The following is a 17,303-nucleotide window of genomic DNA, read 5'->3' on the forward strand; positions in this document are numbered from 1 at the left end:
ATCTAAATATCCTTCAAGTGATGAATGGATAATGAAATTGCAGCACCTTTATACAATGGAGTTCTACTCATTTGAAATCATGAAGTTTGCAGGAAAGTGGATGGAACTAAAAACAATTATAGTAAGTGAAGTAACACAAACTCAAAAAACAAATGATGTATGTTCTCTCTCATTTGTGGATCTTAGCTCCAAATACTTAGACACATGTATATATCTTGATGTAACTGCAGAAGCCAAGAAAATTGAAACTATGGGAGTAAAGGGGAAGAAGGAGCTTGATAGAGGGGGATAGTAGGAGACAGATTTTATCAAGGAGGAAACGGGAAAATGAGTGTGCTTAACTGGGGAGGGGGGAGGGAGGGCCATATAGGGGAGAGAAAGCGGTGAGATAAATAATGCTTAGGTGGTGTGAAAAACCAGAGGGGAGTGTATTAGTTCAAGAGCCTATTGAAAAATTCACATTATACATACATACATACATACATACATACATACATACATACATGTGTGTGTGTGTATGCTCACATTTGTGTAATTGAAGGTTACATAACAAGAAAACAGTGCCAGACAGGAGAAACCTCCCTTCAAGTTGTTGGCAGAGTATTCCAAGAGACTCCCCAAATAACACAGGTTATTGCCACAGCCCTTGATTACCTCCAAGAACTTGAAGGTAAGAGCCTATTGCTGGAAGGCCCCAGGACAGACCTGGCTTTGGTAAGCTAAGGCTGAGATCCTAGCAGACAGCCTGAGAGCGTGGGTTGGGACCTTCATCTGTGTAGCAACTAGGATCTCAACAGACCCTCAGAGAGTGCTGAGCTCTGGCCTCCCTCTAGCCTCCATCTAGCAGAGGGCCTGAGAACCCAGGGAACTGCCTGAGAACCCCTGATCCTGCCTCCACATGGTGATGAGCTTCCCCTAATTGTGCCATATCCATCTCCTTACCTGGGATTTTGTGAGGCCCCCTCCAAAGGTTCCAGGGCAGATCTGGCTTTGGTAGGCTGAGGCTGGGATCTCAGCAGGCAGCCTGAAAGGGTGGCTTCAGATCTTCATCAGTGTATTGGCTTGGATCTCAGCAGACTGAGAGTGCTGAGTTCTGGCTTCCCTCTGGCCTCCATCTAGCAGAGGGCCTGAGAACCCAGAGGACTGACTGAGAGCCCGGATCCTGCCTCCATGTGGTGAAGGAAGCCTGAGTATACCTGACTGGAACCTGAAGTGGGCTTCTGTGGGTACCCCTGAATAGCTGATCTGAAGCCATCAGTTCTCTCCAAATTAAATGTGAGAGAACCTGAACCCTGTACCAACCAGCTTTACATAACCAATAAAGAAAGGATCTAGGCACCTGGATAATACAAACAGAAGCATACTTCAACTTAATTCCCATATCAGAATAATAAATAACAAAAGACATTCACATGCCAAAACCACAATGAAAGAATAATAAAATGAAAAGCCAAAACACTATGCCCCCAGCAAAGCCCACCAATCCTGTAGGACAGTCCTAGAGATAACCAGGACACTGAATTTGAAAGAAAAATCATAAACATGATCAAGGAATTCAATAAATTTAAAGAATACATGAGCAAACAAATTGAAAAGCTAAAAGAAGATAGAGATAAACTTCTGAATGAATTCACAAAAGACATAGATACATTGAAGAAAACTCAGGCAGAAAGAAGAAGGACATGCAAAACTCAATAAGCCAACTTGAAACAACAGGGGAAAGCCTTACCGCTAGAATGAATGAAATGGAAAAGAGAATAGCAACACCGGAGGATAAAGTTGAAGAGCTGGACCACTCAAGCAAAGATTATGGAAAATTAAAAAAAAAACAGGAATGGAATATGCAAGAGATGTGGGACACCAAGAAAAGACCAAATCTACGGATCATAGGAATAGAGGAAGGAGACAAATTTCTGGTTAATGGTGTTGACCAGATCTTAAACAGGATTGTAGATAAGAATTTCCCAAAATTAAGGAAAGACATCCCCATACAAATACAGGAAACACATAGAACACCAAATAGGGTCAGAAAAGAAACTCCCTATGACACATCATGGTAAAAACACTAAATGTACAGAACAAAGAGAGAATACTGAAAGCAGCAAAAGAAAAACAGCAAGTCACATACAAAGGAAAGCCCATCAGAATTACAGCTGACTTATCACTGCAAACCATGAAAGCCAGAAGAGCCTGGACCATGGTATTTCCAGTTCTACATGACAATAGATGCCAGCCCAGAATACTATACCCAGCAAAAATGTCTATTATAGTTGACATAATAGGAAAGAAAAATCTTCCATGACACGAACAGCCTGAAAGAATACATATCCACAAAACCAGCCCTTCAAAGAGTACTTGAAGCAATACAGAGAGAAGAGAGAGAAACAACTATACCTTAGGGGCAACAAAAGAAAATAAAAAAAGGTATAATCTAGGAAACACAAAATTACACAGAGAACATAATCAGCAATCAAAATGACAGCAACCAATACACATCTTTCAATAATAACCTTAAATATCAATGGACTGAACTCCCCAGTCAAAAGACACAGGCTAAGTGAATGCATTAAGAAACAAAATCCTTCTCTTTGCTATCTGAAAGAAACCCATCTCACCTTCAAGGACAGGCACTACCTTAAGATAAAAGGATGGAAAAGAATATTCCAAGCAAATGGCACTAAGAAACAAGCAGGGGTTGCAATTCTAATATCTGACAAAATAGACTTCAAAGTAAAACTAGCCAGAAGAGATAAGGAGGGTCACTTCATTCTGACAAAAGGAACAGTTTACCAAGAAGATATTACAATCCTTAACATATATGCACCAAATTCTGGTGCACCCAAATTCATAAAAAATATTACAGGACTTTCAGACACAGATTAACCCCAACTCAGTAATAGTAGGGGATTTCAATACCCCACTGTCTCCACTAGACAGGTCAACTGGACAAAGAGTAAACAGAGAGATGTCTGAATTAAATGATACCATACATCAAATGGACTTAACAGACATCTTTCAAATATTTTGTCTTGGGGGTAAATCAAAAGTTATTTAATTGGACTTAAAGGTCACTCAATGGGAGGGAACTCCTGTGTGGTACTGTAAGCATAAGCAAATACACATAGTTGGAGAGGTCATAGATCCCACAGAAAACCATATGTCTGTCACATCCCTAGACAAATGTAATTTCTTACTGTATGCTAAGTATGGATCCCTATATTTACAGACAAGTATACCTGTTACTACTCATCAAAGAAATTTCTTTTTGCAACAGATGGAGACTATTACAGAGTTCCACAACTGGTCAAACAGAGCATAACTGTAAGATGCAAGCCCTAAGTGACACATCTACAGTACACCTTCTATACCTAAGGCTTAGGCAACACAGCAGAATCGAGGGCAGTGAGAATAGGAATGCATCTCTCAACTTTCACCAGTGAAATTTCCTCATGTAACAGAGGGTGATTAACACAGAAAGGCACAACTGCCCAAAATGTAAAGAATAAGAAGAGACTGCCAAGAGCATGTCCCCGGCAGGACTCCTATATTAAACCTTACACACTCATGGCTCAGGGACCATTGTGGAAGAGGGGGCAGAAAGACTCTAAGAGACAGGACTAGTTGATTACTACAGTAAAATGGAGTTTTCCAGGCAGTTGGGAATTTGCTCATATGAACTTACAGCAATGGTAAGAACATGCACAAGACCCCATGCAAGCTCAAACCAGACAAAACCCCAGCAGAAATGGGGAAATGTGTAAAGAGCCCCAACCTTAGCTGAGGAACTATTGGAAGCTGGTCACGGCTGGGTGAGGGATAGTTGGTTTTCTTTAAGGGAGTGATGCTATGTAGATAGACTGACCAATCTCCAGTGGGGGGAATCATACCCAGGGACATTTGGGGACACAGATTTGACTCAACAGGTCTTAACACATATGACCGAATGCCTGAAATCCTGTGGGGGTGGTATGAGGGAGATGCAGATAGGGGAGGGAGGTCTAAATATGATCAAGGTGTATTGTATGAATATACATAAATACAGTAAAAAAGACTGCATGGCTCACAGGATTGTAGCTATTGGATGGTTATCAGTGATCAGAGGGGAATCTGTGGGACAGGTGAAGAGGCTAGCAGAAACCGATGGAATCAGGTTATTGCACTCAGGAGAAATTGTGCAGACCAGGCTGGGTGGGATTAGAGAGTACTAATTCTGTAGAACTGTGGCTCAACTATTGGAGTGAGTGTGACCTTGGCCATAGTGAGGCTTTGTATAGGTAGTTAGCAGCTACTCCATTCTCATCCGTCTAGGGAAAAGTTTACTCTGATAATGTGGGAAAATTGTGTGATGTAAGCGATTAATACAGGCAAAGCTTCTGGGCTCTATTTATTGCCATCTTGGGAGAAGGAGTGGAAAGAATCTGGAAAAGTCTTACACTGCAAAAAACATAGACATCACGAAAAAAATCTGACTTAGGTGCAAAAGGTTAGCCTCAGGACCTCCCAGGCCTGCTGGTGTTTATTTCCTGATTTTGGTTTTGTGTGAAGTACATTCTTGCAATGGGAGTTGGTATAGAATCTAACAAACCAGAGCCGCAGAGTTTCTATTCAAGTCCCATTATTACAGGAAATTGCAATTACTTCCATCAAGAAAGTTTATTCTTCAGTCCCTGAGCTGGGCTTGTGACATTTTTGGGGTAAAAAAATGCAGCAAAGGCAACTGTGTGCCCCTCCTGAGCCTACACTTCATGAGACCCTGCATGTTGCTGCCACATGAAGTCAAGCCTCAGCTAGCCAGCTGGAGAAGAAGAGAGTACACGGGCTGGAGACAAGCTGTCCTCATTAAGGCCATCATATACAAAAACTAACTGGAACACTTATTTTGTGTTCAAAGTGAGGTCTGAGACTCATCTAGACATTTCACTGCTTAAATTGCTCTACCTCTTCAGGCAGGTGGCTCATGCCTGTTATTCCAGTACTCAGGAGCCTGAGGTAGGAGGACTGCCATGAATTCCAGATTATCTGAGCCATAGAATGAGACCCTGACTCAAAAAAACAAATAAAAAATTTGCTTTGCCTCTTCAGGGCACTGTTATGCTGGGCAGTCTTTCAGGTCTGGGAGCTCTTGGATAAATGAAATGGCATGATCTCACATGCACAGGGCAAGTTTGTCTGATGAGGATGAGGCATCACTCACAAAATTTACCATGAACCTGCAGGTTTGGTAGGCCAATCTGGAGAAATGGTACTCTGAACCACATCAGAGTTAGAGAAGAAAAATTGAAAATTACATAGGAGAATTAAAAGTTAGGCATGAATGATTTGGGGTTTGGGGAGATGGCTCAGTACTGGTTGCTCTTACAGTGGACTTGGGTTTGGCTCCCAGCACCCACATGGGGTCTAACACTTGTCCATAACTTCAGTTCCAGGGGACCTGATGCCCTCTTCTGGCCTCTATAAGCATTGCTCACACATGGTTCACTTAACATACATACAAACCAAAAGCTTATACACATAAAATAAAAATGAAATGAATAAAAATTTTTAAAAAGAATGAGTAATTTGTGGGAAAACACTTATAGTTGGAACAGATGAAACAAAAACTTTCTTTATAGAGTCATACATTTGTGAATGATATTAGCACAATAATGACCATGGTCAAAACTGCTTTTATGCTGTGCACACGCTTTGTGCCAGCTGCTTCACTTAGGGACCTTTTGCTTATGTATCTGTTGAACCCTTGTAATGCTACAAACCTCATAGTCAATATTCTTTCTATTTTGAAGATGAGCTTTCTGAGGATCCACAGGGATTGACATAGTTTCCCCTAGGCTTCATTAGGAGTAAATAGCAGCCCCTGGACTCAAATCCTATTTAGAATAGGTGTGTACAGAGTGGAGGGCTGTAGACATTGGAATTCGAGAACTGGCTTTTGAATACTCTCTTGCTTCTAACCTTTTGCTAAATTGCAGTAGACTGTTTCTAGATGCCAGCATCATAACACCAGCCTAATAGAAATGGTAACAAGAGCTGACATTTAACCAGCACTGTGGTGGAGGCTGCTATTTGCATTCCTGTGTCTGTTCTTCCTCTTCAAGAAGAGAAGTCGTGGATCATATTCAGGCACATAACTACTGTGTTCCTGTATTCCCCGAAGATGGGTGTCTCCATATGATCATGTTTGAGAAGAAGGAAGTACTCAGTATTCCGTAAGTGACCTTAGAAGAGAGCTCCTTTTTCTAATCACCCCTTTCTGCTTTTGACATTATAGACAAGATGGGCCTTGAGCATCCATTTTGGGTCATAAGGTAGACGCTAAAGTCTCTTTGCTGAAAAACCAACCTTCTCCATGGAGGTGTTGCTGTAATTATCCATTTGCTGGTTGAAATCCCGACTCAGTTGACTGGTCCAGGCCACATCATTGATTTTCCATAAAGATTCCTTGAGCAACTGTTGCAGGAAGTAGAAGTGAGATGTGAGGTGAGTTTGACTATTTAGTGTGATTTCTTGGAATTTTTTGACTTTGAAAAGTATAAATATATGTTAAATGGAATTATTCTTTTCTCACTAAGTAACAAGTTACTTTGAACCTTTCCCCTTCATTTATTTTTAAAGCCATTTTCTAATATATTTTGAATTCCCATTAAGACTAAATTATACAGATGTATAAATTACTCTATGCTTTCCTTTTCCCATCTTAAAGAAAAACTGCATGAAGAATTAAAATAGATCAGAATCCAATCTGAAACTGAAAGTTAACATTTTTCAAGTTTTGGTAGGCTTTGAAAAATTCCAATAGTCAATGTCTGTGTGGCTTTTTTTTTTTGTCTTTTTGAGACAGGGTGTCCCTGTAACCCCAGCTGGTCTGGAACTCATTTTATAGATCAGGCTGACCTCAAACTCACAAAGATCCACCTGCCTCTGCCTCCCAAGTGCTGGGTTTAAAGGCATGTGTCTCCATGCTTGGCTTGTGTGGCTTATTACATACTAAAAATGAGAGAGCATTTTCAAAAAAGGAATTAAATGTCTTAAAGAACCAAAGAGATGCACAGGTGCGTTTCTGCCAACTTTCACTCTTCTAAGTGATTGTTCCTGGGTTTACCTGATGTTCTGAGACAGGATCATAGGAACACTGTAAACGTCTGTCCTCCTTCATTGAACAATGAATTAAAAGATGTTTTCATCTTATCAGAGGACAAAAATCTGTCATAATTTCTAAAATATACTATTTAGCTTATATTTCTTCTTCCTTAAGCTTAGAAAAGCACACTGTCAAAACCATTAAAAAATTGCATGCATTTTCAGAACTCAGAGCTCACCTAGAGGGTCTCGTAAAGGAAATAAACAATTTTATAATGTCAAAGAAGAACATGTGCTACAGGGTTTTGGAAAAAGACTGGAAGAAGGAAATATACAGTTCTGAAGGCTTCCTGCTAGAGGAAGAAACTTCCCAGAGAAAACAGCTATTTAAAAAGGGTAGCTGCTGAAAATAGGGTAGGAATTTTGAGAGAGTGAAGATGTAAGAGAAGGGGAACCTTAGAATTGAGGAGTAGTTGAGCAGAACAATCACTTTTAGATCTTATGGTGAATTTTTATCCCATAGAAAGGAGTCTTTAAAACATGGCAGTTCTTGTGGAAATAGGCGGCAGGCCCCAATCTTAGGCAAAGAACTATTGGCAGCTGATTACTGCTGGTCAAGGAAGAGCTGATCTTCTTAAAGGGAGGGACTCTAGATAGGCTGACTAGACCTCAGTGGATGAACTTGAACTGAGGGAAGTCTGGGGACACCAACTTGACTCGATAGGCATTAAAACAAATTATAAGAAAACACGAAATCCTGCGTGTGTGTGTGTGTGTGTGTGTGTGTGTGTGTGTGTGTGTGGCTATGGAAGGGTGCCAGTGGGGAAGGGGGTATAAAGATGACTAAGACATTCTATATGAAATACACAAAAGTTCAATAAAAAATTTACAAAAAAACGTGGTAGCTCTTGAGTACCACACTCAGAAAACTGACATTTTTGTAATACTTTTTACATGTATCTGTTTATTCATTGTGTATGTATGTGCAGGTGAATGTGGTTTTGTGCCACAGCATGCATGTGGAGGTCTGAGGACAACTTGCAGGAATCATTTCTTTCCTCCATCTTAGGGGTTCTGGGAATCAGATTCAGGTTTGTTAGGCTTGACAGCAGGCCCTTTTACGTGCTGATTCATCTTATTAGCCTGAAAACTGACATTTTTAAGAAGCCATTGGGGATTCCTAAGCAGGCAGATTATGATTTGGAAATGTGCTGTGTTAAAAGTGCCCTATCCATCAGCTATTCCACTGACTGGGGGTTCTGGAAATGGAATCTTCTGCCCATTCCTGTTTGCAATTTCTGGAATTTTGCATTTGCTGTAGTACTATTTAAAGTTCTCCAGGTTATGGGTGAGAGAGGAGATTCTTTTCCAGAAAAAGGATACAGTGGGGCCTTTGGTTCTTACAAATCAGAAAAAAAGACAGTAAGAAACAAAAGTTTCATTTTGGAGCACAGAAGTGGAATTTACATTAATTTGTGTTTTGAATTTGTGTTTTGTGAATGATAAAAGAATGAAGAGAAAAATCATGAGAATTCAAGATTTAAGAAAGACAGAAAATATTAGTAAGCGAAATCTTTAAAATTGTCTTTAGCTCAATCACACTGGAGATTAAAGAGATTACTTCAATATACTAGATTTTCTCAAGTAAAGATTTTCACTGCCCTTTGGAGCGTATTCTTTTGTTATTAATCTGGTTCATAAAGGGTAGCTAGCTGATTGCCTCGTCCATCATGAATAATTGGTGTAGGACCTGCTTTACCTGCAGCAGCACAGTTTCCCACAGCACAGTATTGGCATTCTTTCCTAGAAAGTTGATAAAAACATTGATGCAATAACTTCAAATAAATCAAGGTTCAAATTCTCCCTGACTAGGTCCCCAGTGGCTACTGGAATTTTGTTTCAAGCTTTCTCTTTGCTTAGCAGAAGTATTTGAAATGACATTCATTACATTGGTAACTTTAACCTGCTTGTCAAATGAAAAGGGTCTTTAATCTGTGATAAGGTCTGGTTAGTTATTTTTGCCCATTTCAGAAGCAATCACTGAAATGGCTTCATTTATTTATATAGTCATGCATGTGCATGTGTGCATGCATGTATGTGCTCATGCCATGGTGTGCCTGTGGAGGCTTGAGCACAACTTGCAGGAGTTGGTTCTCTCCTCTTACCATGTAGGTTCCAGGGATGGAAGTCAGGTCATTGGGCTTGGTGGCCAGTGCATTTTACCTACCGAGCCACTTTCCAGCCCTATTTTTGTTTTTTAAGACAGGGTCTCACACAGTCCCAGCTGACCTTGAACTTAGTTATCTATCTAAGAATGACCTTGATTAGGGTATCTCTACCTCTCAAGTACTATAAATTGCAGGTGTGCATCGCCATGCCCAGTGAGTAACAGATTTTTGAGAACAATACCAACAGAGAGTGTCTCTAGATAGATGAAAAAGATCAGGGGAAATGTAGAATTCCTAGAAAGCATCTTCTCTATGTGGTCTCACAATGTGACATTAGTACAGAAATAGAGCACCAGGAGTCAAGACGAAAACAGAGCTGTGTACCTCACCTATGAAGTTCCCAGTCCTCATTGTCTAAAATGAACAGTTTTTGCTTTACTTACAGAGAAATAAATGCATCATTTCTTTGTGGGCTTGCCTCTGAACATAAAGACACAGCCCTACTCCTTTGTACCTTCGAGAGGCTGTAGGAGCTCAGGTAAGCGTGTTTTCCACAGGCCTACCAATGCGGGATGGATGATCTCAGGTAGCATCTTCAGAAGTCCAATTGCGCCAGCTCCACATAACTTCCCTACACTGGCAAGCACAGCTATTACCTTAAGGACAGGAAAGAAAATGCTTAAGTCAGAGTACATTTAACAGGCCTACCTACCTTTGACTTACCATTCTTCTGGTTTCGTTTCATCCTTAAATTGGATACTCTTTTATCAAATAACCCAACCTGTTCTGACTTATTCTAGAACAAGTTAATATTTAGACAGTTCTATTTTTTTCCCACGATGATAACTGTGAAAAAATACACTGAAAGAATGGACAAAAATGCGTGGAAAGAATTAACACTTGGATATATTATTAATTAAATAAGGGCATATAGAATAGTATTTGAAGAAGTGATACAGATGTATCCAAATGGAGAAAAGGATAATCTGCACTGTAGATGTGGGATTTGATGGGATTTGGTCGATGGTACTTATGGATGAGAGTCTGTTTGTTTTTAAATAATGAAGTTTAATAAGAATTTCAGAATGAGAAGATAATCTTGCCAGTAATAACTATTCATGAATGCTGCTAGTATAGCAGAACATTTAACATTCAGTATTGGTGTTTCTTTTGGAGTATCTAGGCACTTTTCCTCAGCATTTTCTTTTTGACCTGAATTGTCCATATCGGCTTAAATTTATTCCACATTGATTCTTGTAATGCACTTACCAGAAGTCTGGCCAGTAGCTGTTGTGGTAAAGGAAGTTTCACTAGAAAGAGAAAGCAATTTTCATCATCACTGTGGGGGGCCAGGAAAATTCAAACTGGGGTTGGGTGTGAGAACAAAGTGTGGTTGGTAGCCATTCTGGAGAAGAGTCTCTTATAATAGAAACGTTTTGCTTTGTTTATGGATGTACGAACCAGCTCCTGTAGAGATGACAAGTGCTGTTGACTCCTGGACATCATGCTTCTTCTCCTTCTCTGCCATAATCAGAATTCTGATGATATTAAACAGGTAGGCTAGAGTTCCTGTATATTCCACAGGTACCACAAAAGTTAGGATTCGTGGCCATAGCACCTGTGGAATACAGGCCAAGGATTATTTCTTGTTTTCTATGATTTCTCGTTAATCTTTACATATGTTTTTTTTTCTTTTCTGATTTAGAAACTTGTCTCTCATATTATAATTTCAGTCTTCAGATCCAGGAAAATAAAGAAATTTATATATAAAAAATCTCTCTACATTCATGTTTAAGTGCTAATTGTAGTTAAAGTGCTAATTGTAGTTAGTGTTGGTGGGTGTTATTCCCTGGGGTTAGTTTTTGAATTTGGGGCAGGACAATTCTTCATTTTGAGGGATGGCTGTAGGTGTTAGAGAAAGTTCTGCTTCCCTGGGCTTACCCACAATTGCCAGGGTTCTTGTCAATGTAGCAATTGAAATTGCCCCACATATTCTCCCAAGCTGCATTGTTGGAGTAGAACTGCCCTAAGTGAGTACAACAGGGAGAGGATAGTGACTGGGCTGCTGTGACTCTTTGGGCTCTGCAGTTCCTTTGTAGTTTTCTTTGTGCTGATGGAAACCTTGGACTCTTCTCTTGTACCTGTATTAAATCACCAAGCCCCTTTCACTGTTACCTCTCTCAGGCCCTTATATGTTTTCTCTTATTCTGACACTACTGTGGTACCAGTGAGTTGTATCTGATCTGATGTGTAGTTTCTTTTTGTAGCCTGCCCATATGTCACTCACGGAATTTCTACCCTGATCATTTTCAATATTTAGTCTGCACTTAAAATTTTCACTGGTTCGTCAACCACAATTTAGTCTGCACTTAAAATTTTCAACCACAATTTGACATTCCAGGTTCTTTAAAGTTTAGGCTCCCCTAGAAGCCCCAAGGACCTTCTATCACTAACTCCTGGAATAGAAAGTTTCAGACTGAAGGAAGTATGCATCAGAAATATTGCCACGTGTTCACTTGCAGACTCATGGGCTTCATACTCAGATATGCTGACTTAGAAGGTCTGGGCTTGAAAATTTGCTTTTGAAGGAAATAGTCCAAATAATTAAATAACTATATACTAGCCTAGATGAAGTCCCAGATCCACTTAAATTGGGAAAGGGGGTTCTATTGATTGTCTCCTGGCTCAGCAAAAAATTTAGGGTCACTAAACCCATTATCAGGCAATTTTGCTTAAGAAAATTGCTTTATAAGGATCCTCCTCTTGAGGTTCTGAATAACGAGCTCAGGTACAGTAGAGCTGCACTCACTGCTTAACAGTATTTCTAGGTAAGTTAGAAGAAGAGAAGTCATATATTGGTGGCCTTATGAACTGTTATATACTATCTAGATACAAGTAATTTATACTCATTGCCTTAATTACTAAGTTAAGAGGTTCTGTTTCTGAGGAACCTCTGTGTGCTGAGTACCAAGCATCAAATTATTTCTTCAGTCAAAACATCACAGTAGCTGATGATTCACCTGTGTGATCTCATGTCTTGACTTCCAAGTGGGCAGGTGCTTAAGAAGGTGATCAAAGTAACTGAAAGTGGTGATAAAAGTCCCTTACCTGGGGCATGCCAATCACCAGTGGGTCCAGGGTTTTTAAGACCTCAAGGCTTGTTTCTTGAACAGATTTTTCCCCCTTTTCATCCTCTTGGGAGTTCGATTTTGCTGGGGTTTCCTTTAAGAAAGATTAAACAGGTCACTAATCTTTTTTGGATGTGTTCTCAGCTCAGACCCTGGTTGGAGGATGCTAACACTCAACCTAAAGGCTCATGAACAACACAGTGATCTTGATCTGTAATGCCAAATCTCTAACTGATGGAACCCACTGGAGGAGTGGGCTGGAAGGTACACAAATGGTTGAAGTATAAAAGCAAAAATTCGGAGGATCTTTTTTATATAACCATTCCCATTATCCTTCAGGCTTTTGCCATTTTTCTCTAGGGAAAAAAAATGCAAAGTACTGTTTACTACTGAACTGGACTGTAACTTCTATTGTGACCACCTTCTTAAGACTGCCAAAATCTTACACAAGCTTTTCATCTCACAGGAAGCTGGTCCCAGTTACTATGTTCTGAATGTGTCTCCCCACAAATTCAAATATTGAAATCCTAAACCCAAAGATGATAGCAAAGATTAGGTCATGAGGGTGGAGCCCTCATGTTTTAGAATAGGACCCTTGTGAAAGAACCAGGGAGCCAGCCGGTTCCCTGCATCATGGATGGCCATAGTAAGAAGGTGCTGTCCCTGAGGAAGCAGCCCTTGTATGACTCTGAATCCCGGACTTCTTAGCCACTAAGAACTGTGAGAAATAAACGTTTAGAAGCCACCCAGTTCATGATATTTCACTTTTGCAGCCAAGATGAGCGAAGACACCAGTGTGGAAGATATGCGTATCTGATTGAACTTGTGTTCAATATTTCCCAGTCTTCCTCTGTCCCAGGCTTCTGGAGGTCAGGTTTGTCTCATCAGAGAAAAGTGTGTGCCTACCTTGTATACATTTTAAGTTAGAAGTGATATTAGTAAAAGAGAAAGGAAAGGGATATGAGAAGATCAGAAGCTGAGAGAAATGATAAGCAATAAGACAGAGGTTATATTCAGGCCTAGTCATTTTCTTTATGCCTCACTGAGTCAACTGCACTTGAACAAGTACAGCAATCAGAACTGTCATCTCTTCATACCAGGTTCCTGCTGGACATGGCAAACTGGGAGAAGATATAATCAATCAAGGGCCATCCTTCTCGAGCTTCAATGTAGCACTTTTCACACATGGTTTGGATAAGGAGAAGGGTGGATTTCCTCACCTGGAGAAAGAGTAATACAACTTCAGCATAAGCTGGGGAGATTGGAAACTGACTCTCGCTATCCTGTCAACCTCATGAACCATTTAAAGCTTGGATTTCTATCAAAAAGTGTAAGATAAATAATACTAAGATAAATATATGGAACATGCAGTGACCCGCAAGATCACCACAAATACTCTTCCTAGCCCAAATCCTTTTTTCTCTACTATCAAAGATGTACCCTTTATGAAGATATAATATGTTGGTAACTTTGGGTAAAATATCATCTCATAATAATGATAGAGAATTGGACTATGGGTTTGTGGTTACTTATTCACAATTTTAATCCAAACGACTTTAATCTGGAACTTTGCTTCTTAAAATTATTTGGTGGCAAACCACAAACTAACCTGTTTTAAAGCTTTTTATAGCCTTTACTACTTCTAGGTAGTATGGATTATACATATATTTTCTTGCAGAAATAGTAATGGATTTTGACTGTGTTATCAGAGCAATTGATATGTTTCTAAAAATCTAAAATATTTTGAAGTATACCTGACCCTAGGAATTAGATTGAGGGAATTGAATGGTAATATTTTTAATACTCTGGATTAAATTATTATATTTTTTCTTTCTAAACTTTTTTCAATTTTATTTAGACATTTATAATTTATTTTTATTTTTTAGATTACTTCTTTAGAGGTCAAAGCTAAGACTCAAGTCCTCAGTAAATGGGTCTTCTAAAGGAGGGCGTAGAGACTAATTTTGAACATGAAAGCAGGGCTGCTTGGTGGCAAGGATAAAGACAGTAAGTTACTAAAAAGATGAACCTCTCTCACCTGGAAGCCAGCCTCTTCCTTGAAGTATCTGCACTCTCTTGTTCTCTCATTCTGTTCTACATTGCCCTAATTTCTCTGTTGCCTGGAGCAGTTATTAAGATATATTTATATACACATATATATTCATTCCATTGTTAGCCCAAGCCTCTTGTATGAATTTTGTCCTCTCTATAACCTTCCACAAAGTTTTTTTTTTAAACAAAGTGTTTCACAAAAATTACAATATTTTTAATGATTTTCTCACAATTTTCTAACATGAAATGCTTTAATTGAATATCAGGAAACATTGAGCAATCTTAATATAGGGTTTGTTTTTGATGTTCTCTGGTTTGAAAATATGGTATCTATGCTAAGAAATCACAGATTTTTATTTTATTTTATTTTATTTTTTTCGTTTCTGGGAAGAAGACGCATCATCTTTTAGAAAACATTTTCACGATCGGGGTAGCTGCTTCAGAGCTCAGCAGACTGCCAGAGAGTGCCAGGTTCTGGTCTCCTTCTGGCCTCCAACTACCAGAGTGCCTGAGATCCCAAGGGACAGCCTGACAGGCCCTGGATCCTGCCTCCACGTGGTGGTAAGCTTTCCCTAATTGTGCCATACCATCCCTCTACCTGGGATTTTGTAAGGCCCCTCCTAAGGCCCCAGGGCAGATCTGGTTTTGGTAGGCTAAGGCTGGGTGCTCAGCAGACCACCAGAGAGTGCTGAGTTCTGGCCTCCCTCTGGTCTCCCTCTGGCACAGGGTTGACAAAGCACAGGACTGCCTGAGAGACCCTGGATCCTGCCTCCATGTGGTAAAGGAAGCCTGAGTATACCTGACTGGAACCTGAAGTGGGCTTCTGTGGGTACCCCTGAATAGCTGATCTGAAGCCATCAGCTCTCTCCAAAATAAACCTGAAAGATCCTTAATCCTGTACCAACCAGCTTTACATAACCAATAAAGAAAGGATCTAGGCACCCGGATAATACTTAATTCTCATATCAGAATCATAAACAACAAAAGAAATTCACATGCCAAAACCACAATGAAAGAATAATAAAATGGAAAGCCAAAACACTATGTCCCCAGCAAAGCCCACCAATCCTGTAGATGAGTTCTACAAGGAGAACCCCCTAGTGATAACCCAGGACACTAACTTAAAAGAACAATCATAAACATGATCAAGGAATTCAACAAATTTAAAGAACACATCAACAAACAAATCAAAGAGCTAAAAGAAGATAAGGATAAACTTCTGAATTAATTCACAAAAGACATAGAAACATTGAAGAAAACTCATGCAGAAATGAAGAAGGAAATGTAAAACTCAGTAAGTCAACTTGTAACAACAGGGGAAAGCCTCACCTCTAGAATGAATGAAATGGAAAACAGAATATCAACACTGGAGGATAAAGTTGAAGAACTGGACCACTCAAGCAAAGATTATGTATGAAAAAAATTTTTAAAGCACAGGAATAGAATATGCAGGGAACGTTGGACACCATGAAAAGACCAAATCTGTGTATCATAGGCATAGAGGAAGGAGAAGAATTTCAGGTTAACAGTTGACCAGCTCTTAAACAGGATTGTAGAAGAGAATTTCCCTAATTTAAGGAAAGACATCCCCATACAAATACAGAAAGCACATAGAACACCAAATAGACAAGATGAGAAAAGAAATTCCCCATGACATATCATAGTAAAAATACTAAATGTGCAAAACAAAGAGAGAATACTGAAAACAGCAAAAGAAAAAACAAGTCACATACAAAGGAAACCCCATCAGAATTACAGCTGACTTATCAATGTAAACCATGAAAGCCAGAAGAGCCTGGACCAAAATATTCTGGGTTCTAATGGTATTGGTGACGACGTCTTGTTTTCTACTTATTTTCCTGCTTTGTGCTTCTTTTGGACACATGTCCCTGTGAAACCTGGCAAAGCTACATGATTTCCTTAAAGGAATTATGTGTTAGCGAACACTGAGGAAAGGCCCAGTGCTACTGTTTCTCCATTCTGTCTTCTCTAGTCACATGAGCTTGGCAGCATGAATTCACATGGAAATGCCATAAGCTTGACAAAATTACATAGAGAACACAATCAGCAATCAAAATGATGGCAACCAATATACACCTTTCAATAATAACCTTAAGTACCAATGGACTGAACTCCCCAGTCAAAAGACACAGGCTAAGCGAATGGATTAAGAAACAAAATCCATCTCTTTGCGGTCTGCAAGAAACACATCTCACCTTCAAGAACAGGCATCCTTAAGGTAAAAGGATGGAAATGAATATTCCAAGAAAATGGCACTAAGAAACAAGCAGGGGTTGCATTCTAATATCTGACAAAATAGACTTCAAAGTAAAATTAGTCAGAAGAGATAAGGAGGGTCCACTTTATTCCAACAGAAGAAGAGTTAACCAAGAAGATATTACAATCCTTAACATATATACACCAAATTCTGGTGCACCCAAATTCATAAAAACATCACTACATGACTTTAAGACACAGATTAACCCCAACTCAGTAATACTAGGGAACTTGAATACCCCACTGTCTCCATTGGACAGGTCTACTGGACAAAGAGAGAGACGTCTGAATTAAATGATACCATACACCAAATGGACCTAACAAACACCTTTTAATTATTCCACCCAAACACCCAAGAATACACTTTCTACTCAGCATATCATGAAACTTTTTAAAAATTTCCCAAATATTGGGCCACAAAACAAACTTCAACAAATAAAAAAATATTGATTTAATTCCATGCATTCTATTGGACCACAGAGAAATAAGGCTCAAAATCAACACTGGACGAAGCTCTAGTCACTACACGAACTCGTGGCAATTGAACAACACACTCCTAAACAATGAGTGGGTCAAAGAAGAAATTAAGAAAGAAATATAA

The 17,303-nt window shown here is 39.5% G+C and overlaps 1 protein-coding gene across 1 annotated transcript in view; it reads right to left on the bottom strand.

The window, feature by feature from the left end:
- Window positions 1-17,303, bottom strand: part of Mroh2b (maestro heat like repeat family member 2B) — a 98,878-nt gene that overhangs the window by 54,223 nt on the left and 27,352 nt on the right. Inside the window, exons 12-18 of the mRNA XM_008842125.1 lie at window positions 13,471-13,593; window positions 12,354-12,467; window positions 10,707-10,863; window positions 10,515-10,555; window positions 9,760-9,901; window positions 8,837-8,880; window positions 6,340-6,447 (exon numbers count right to left, since the gene is read on the bottom strand). Of these exons, the coding sequence (XP_008840347.1) occupies window positions 6,340-6,447; window positions 8,837-8,880; window positions 9,760-9,901; window positions 10,515-10,555; window positions 10,707-10,863; window positions 12,354-12,467; window positions 13,471-13,593 (729 nt within the window). The remainder of the gene's footprint in view (window positions 1-6,339; window positions 6,448-8,836; window positions 8,881-9,759; window positions 9,902-10,514; window positions 10,556-10,706; window positions 10,864-12,353; window positions 12,468-13,470; window positions 13,594-17,303) is intronic.

This window comes from Nannospalax galili, unplaced genomic scaffold (assembly GCF_000622305.1).
Source record: "Nannospalax galili isolate Female #2095 unplaced genomic scaffold, S.galili_v1.0 scaffold139, whole genome shotgun sequence".
Lineage (NCBI taxonomy): Eukaryota > Metazoa > Chordata > Mammalia > Rodentia > Spalacidae > Nannospalax > Nannospalax galili.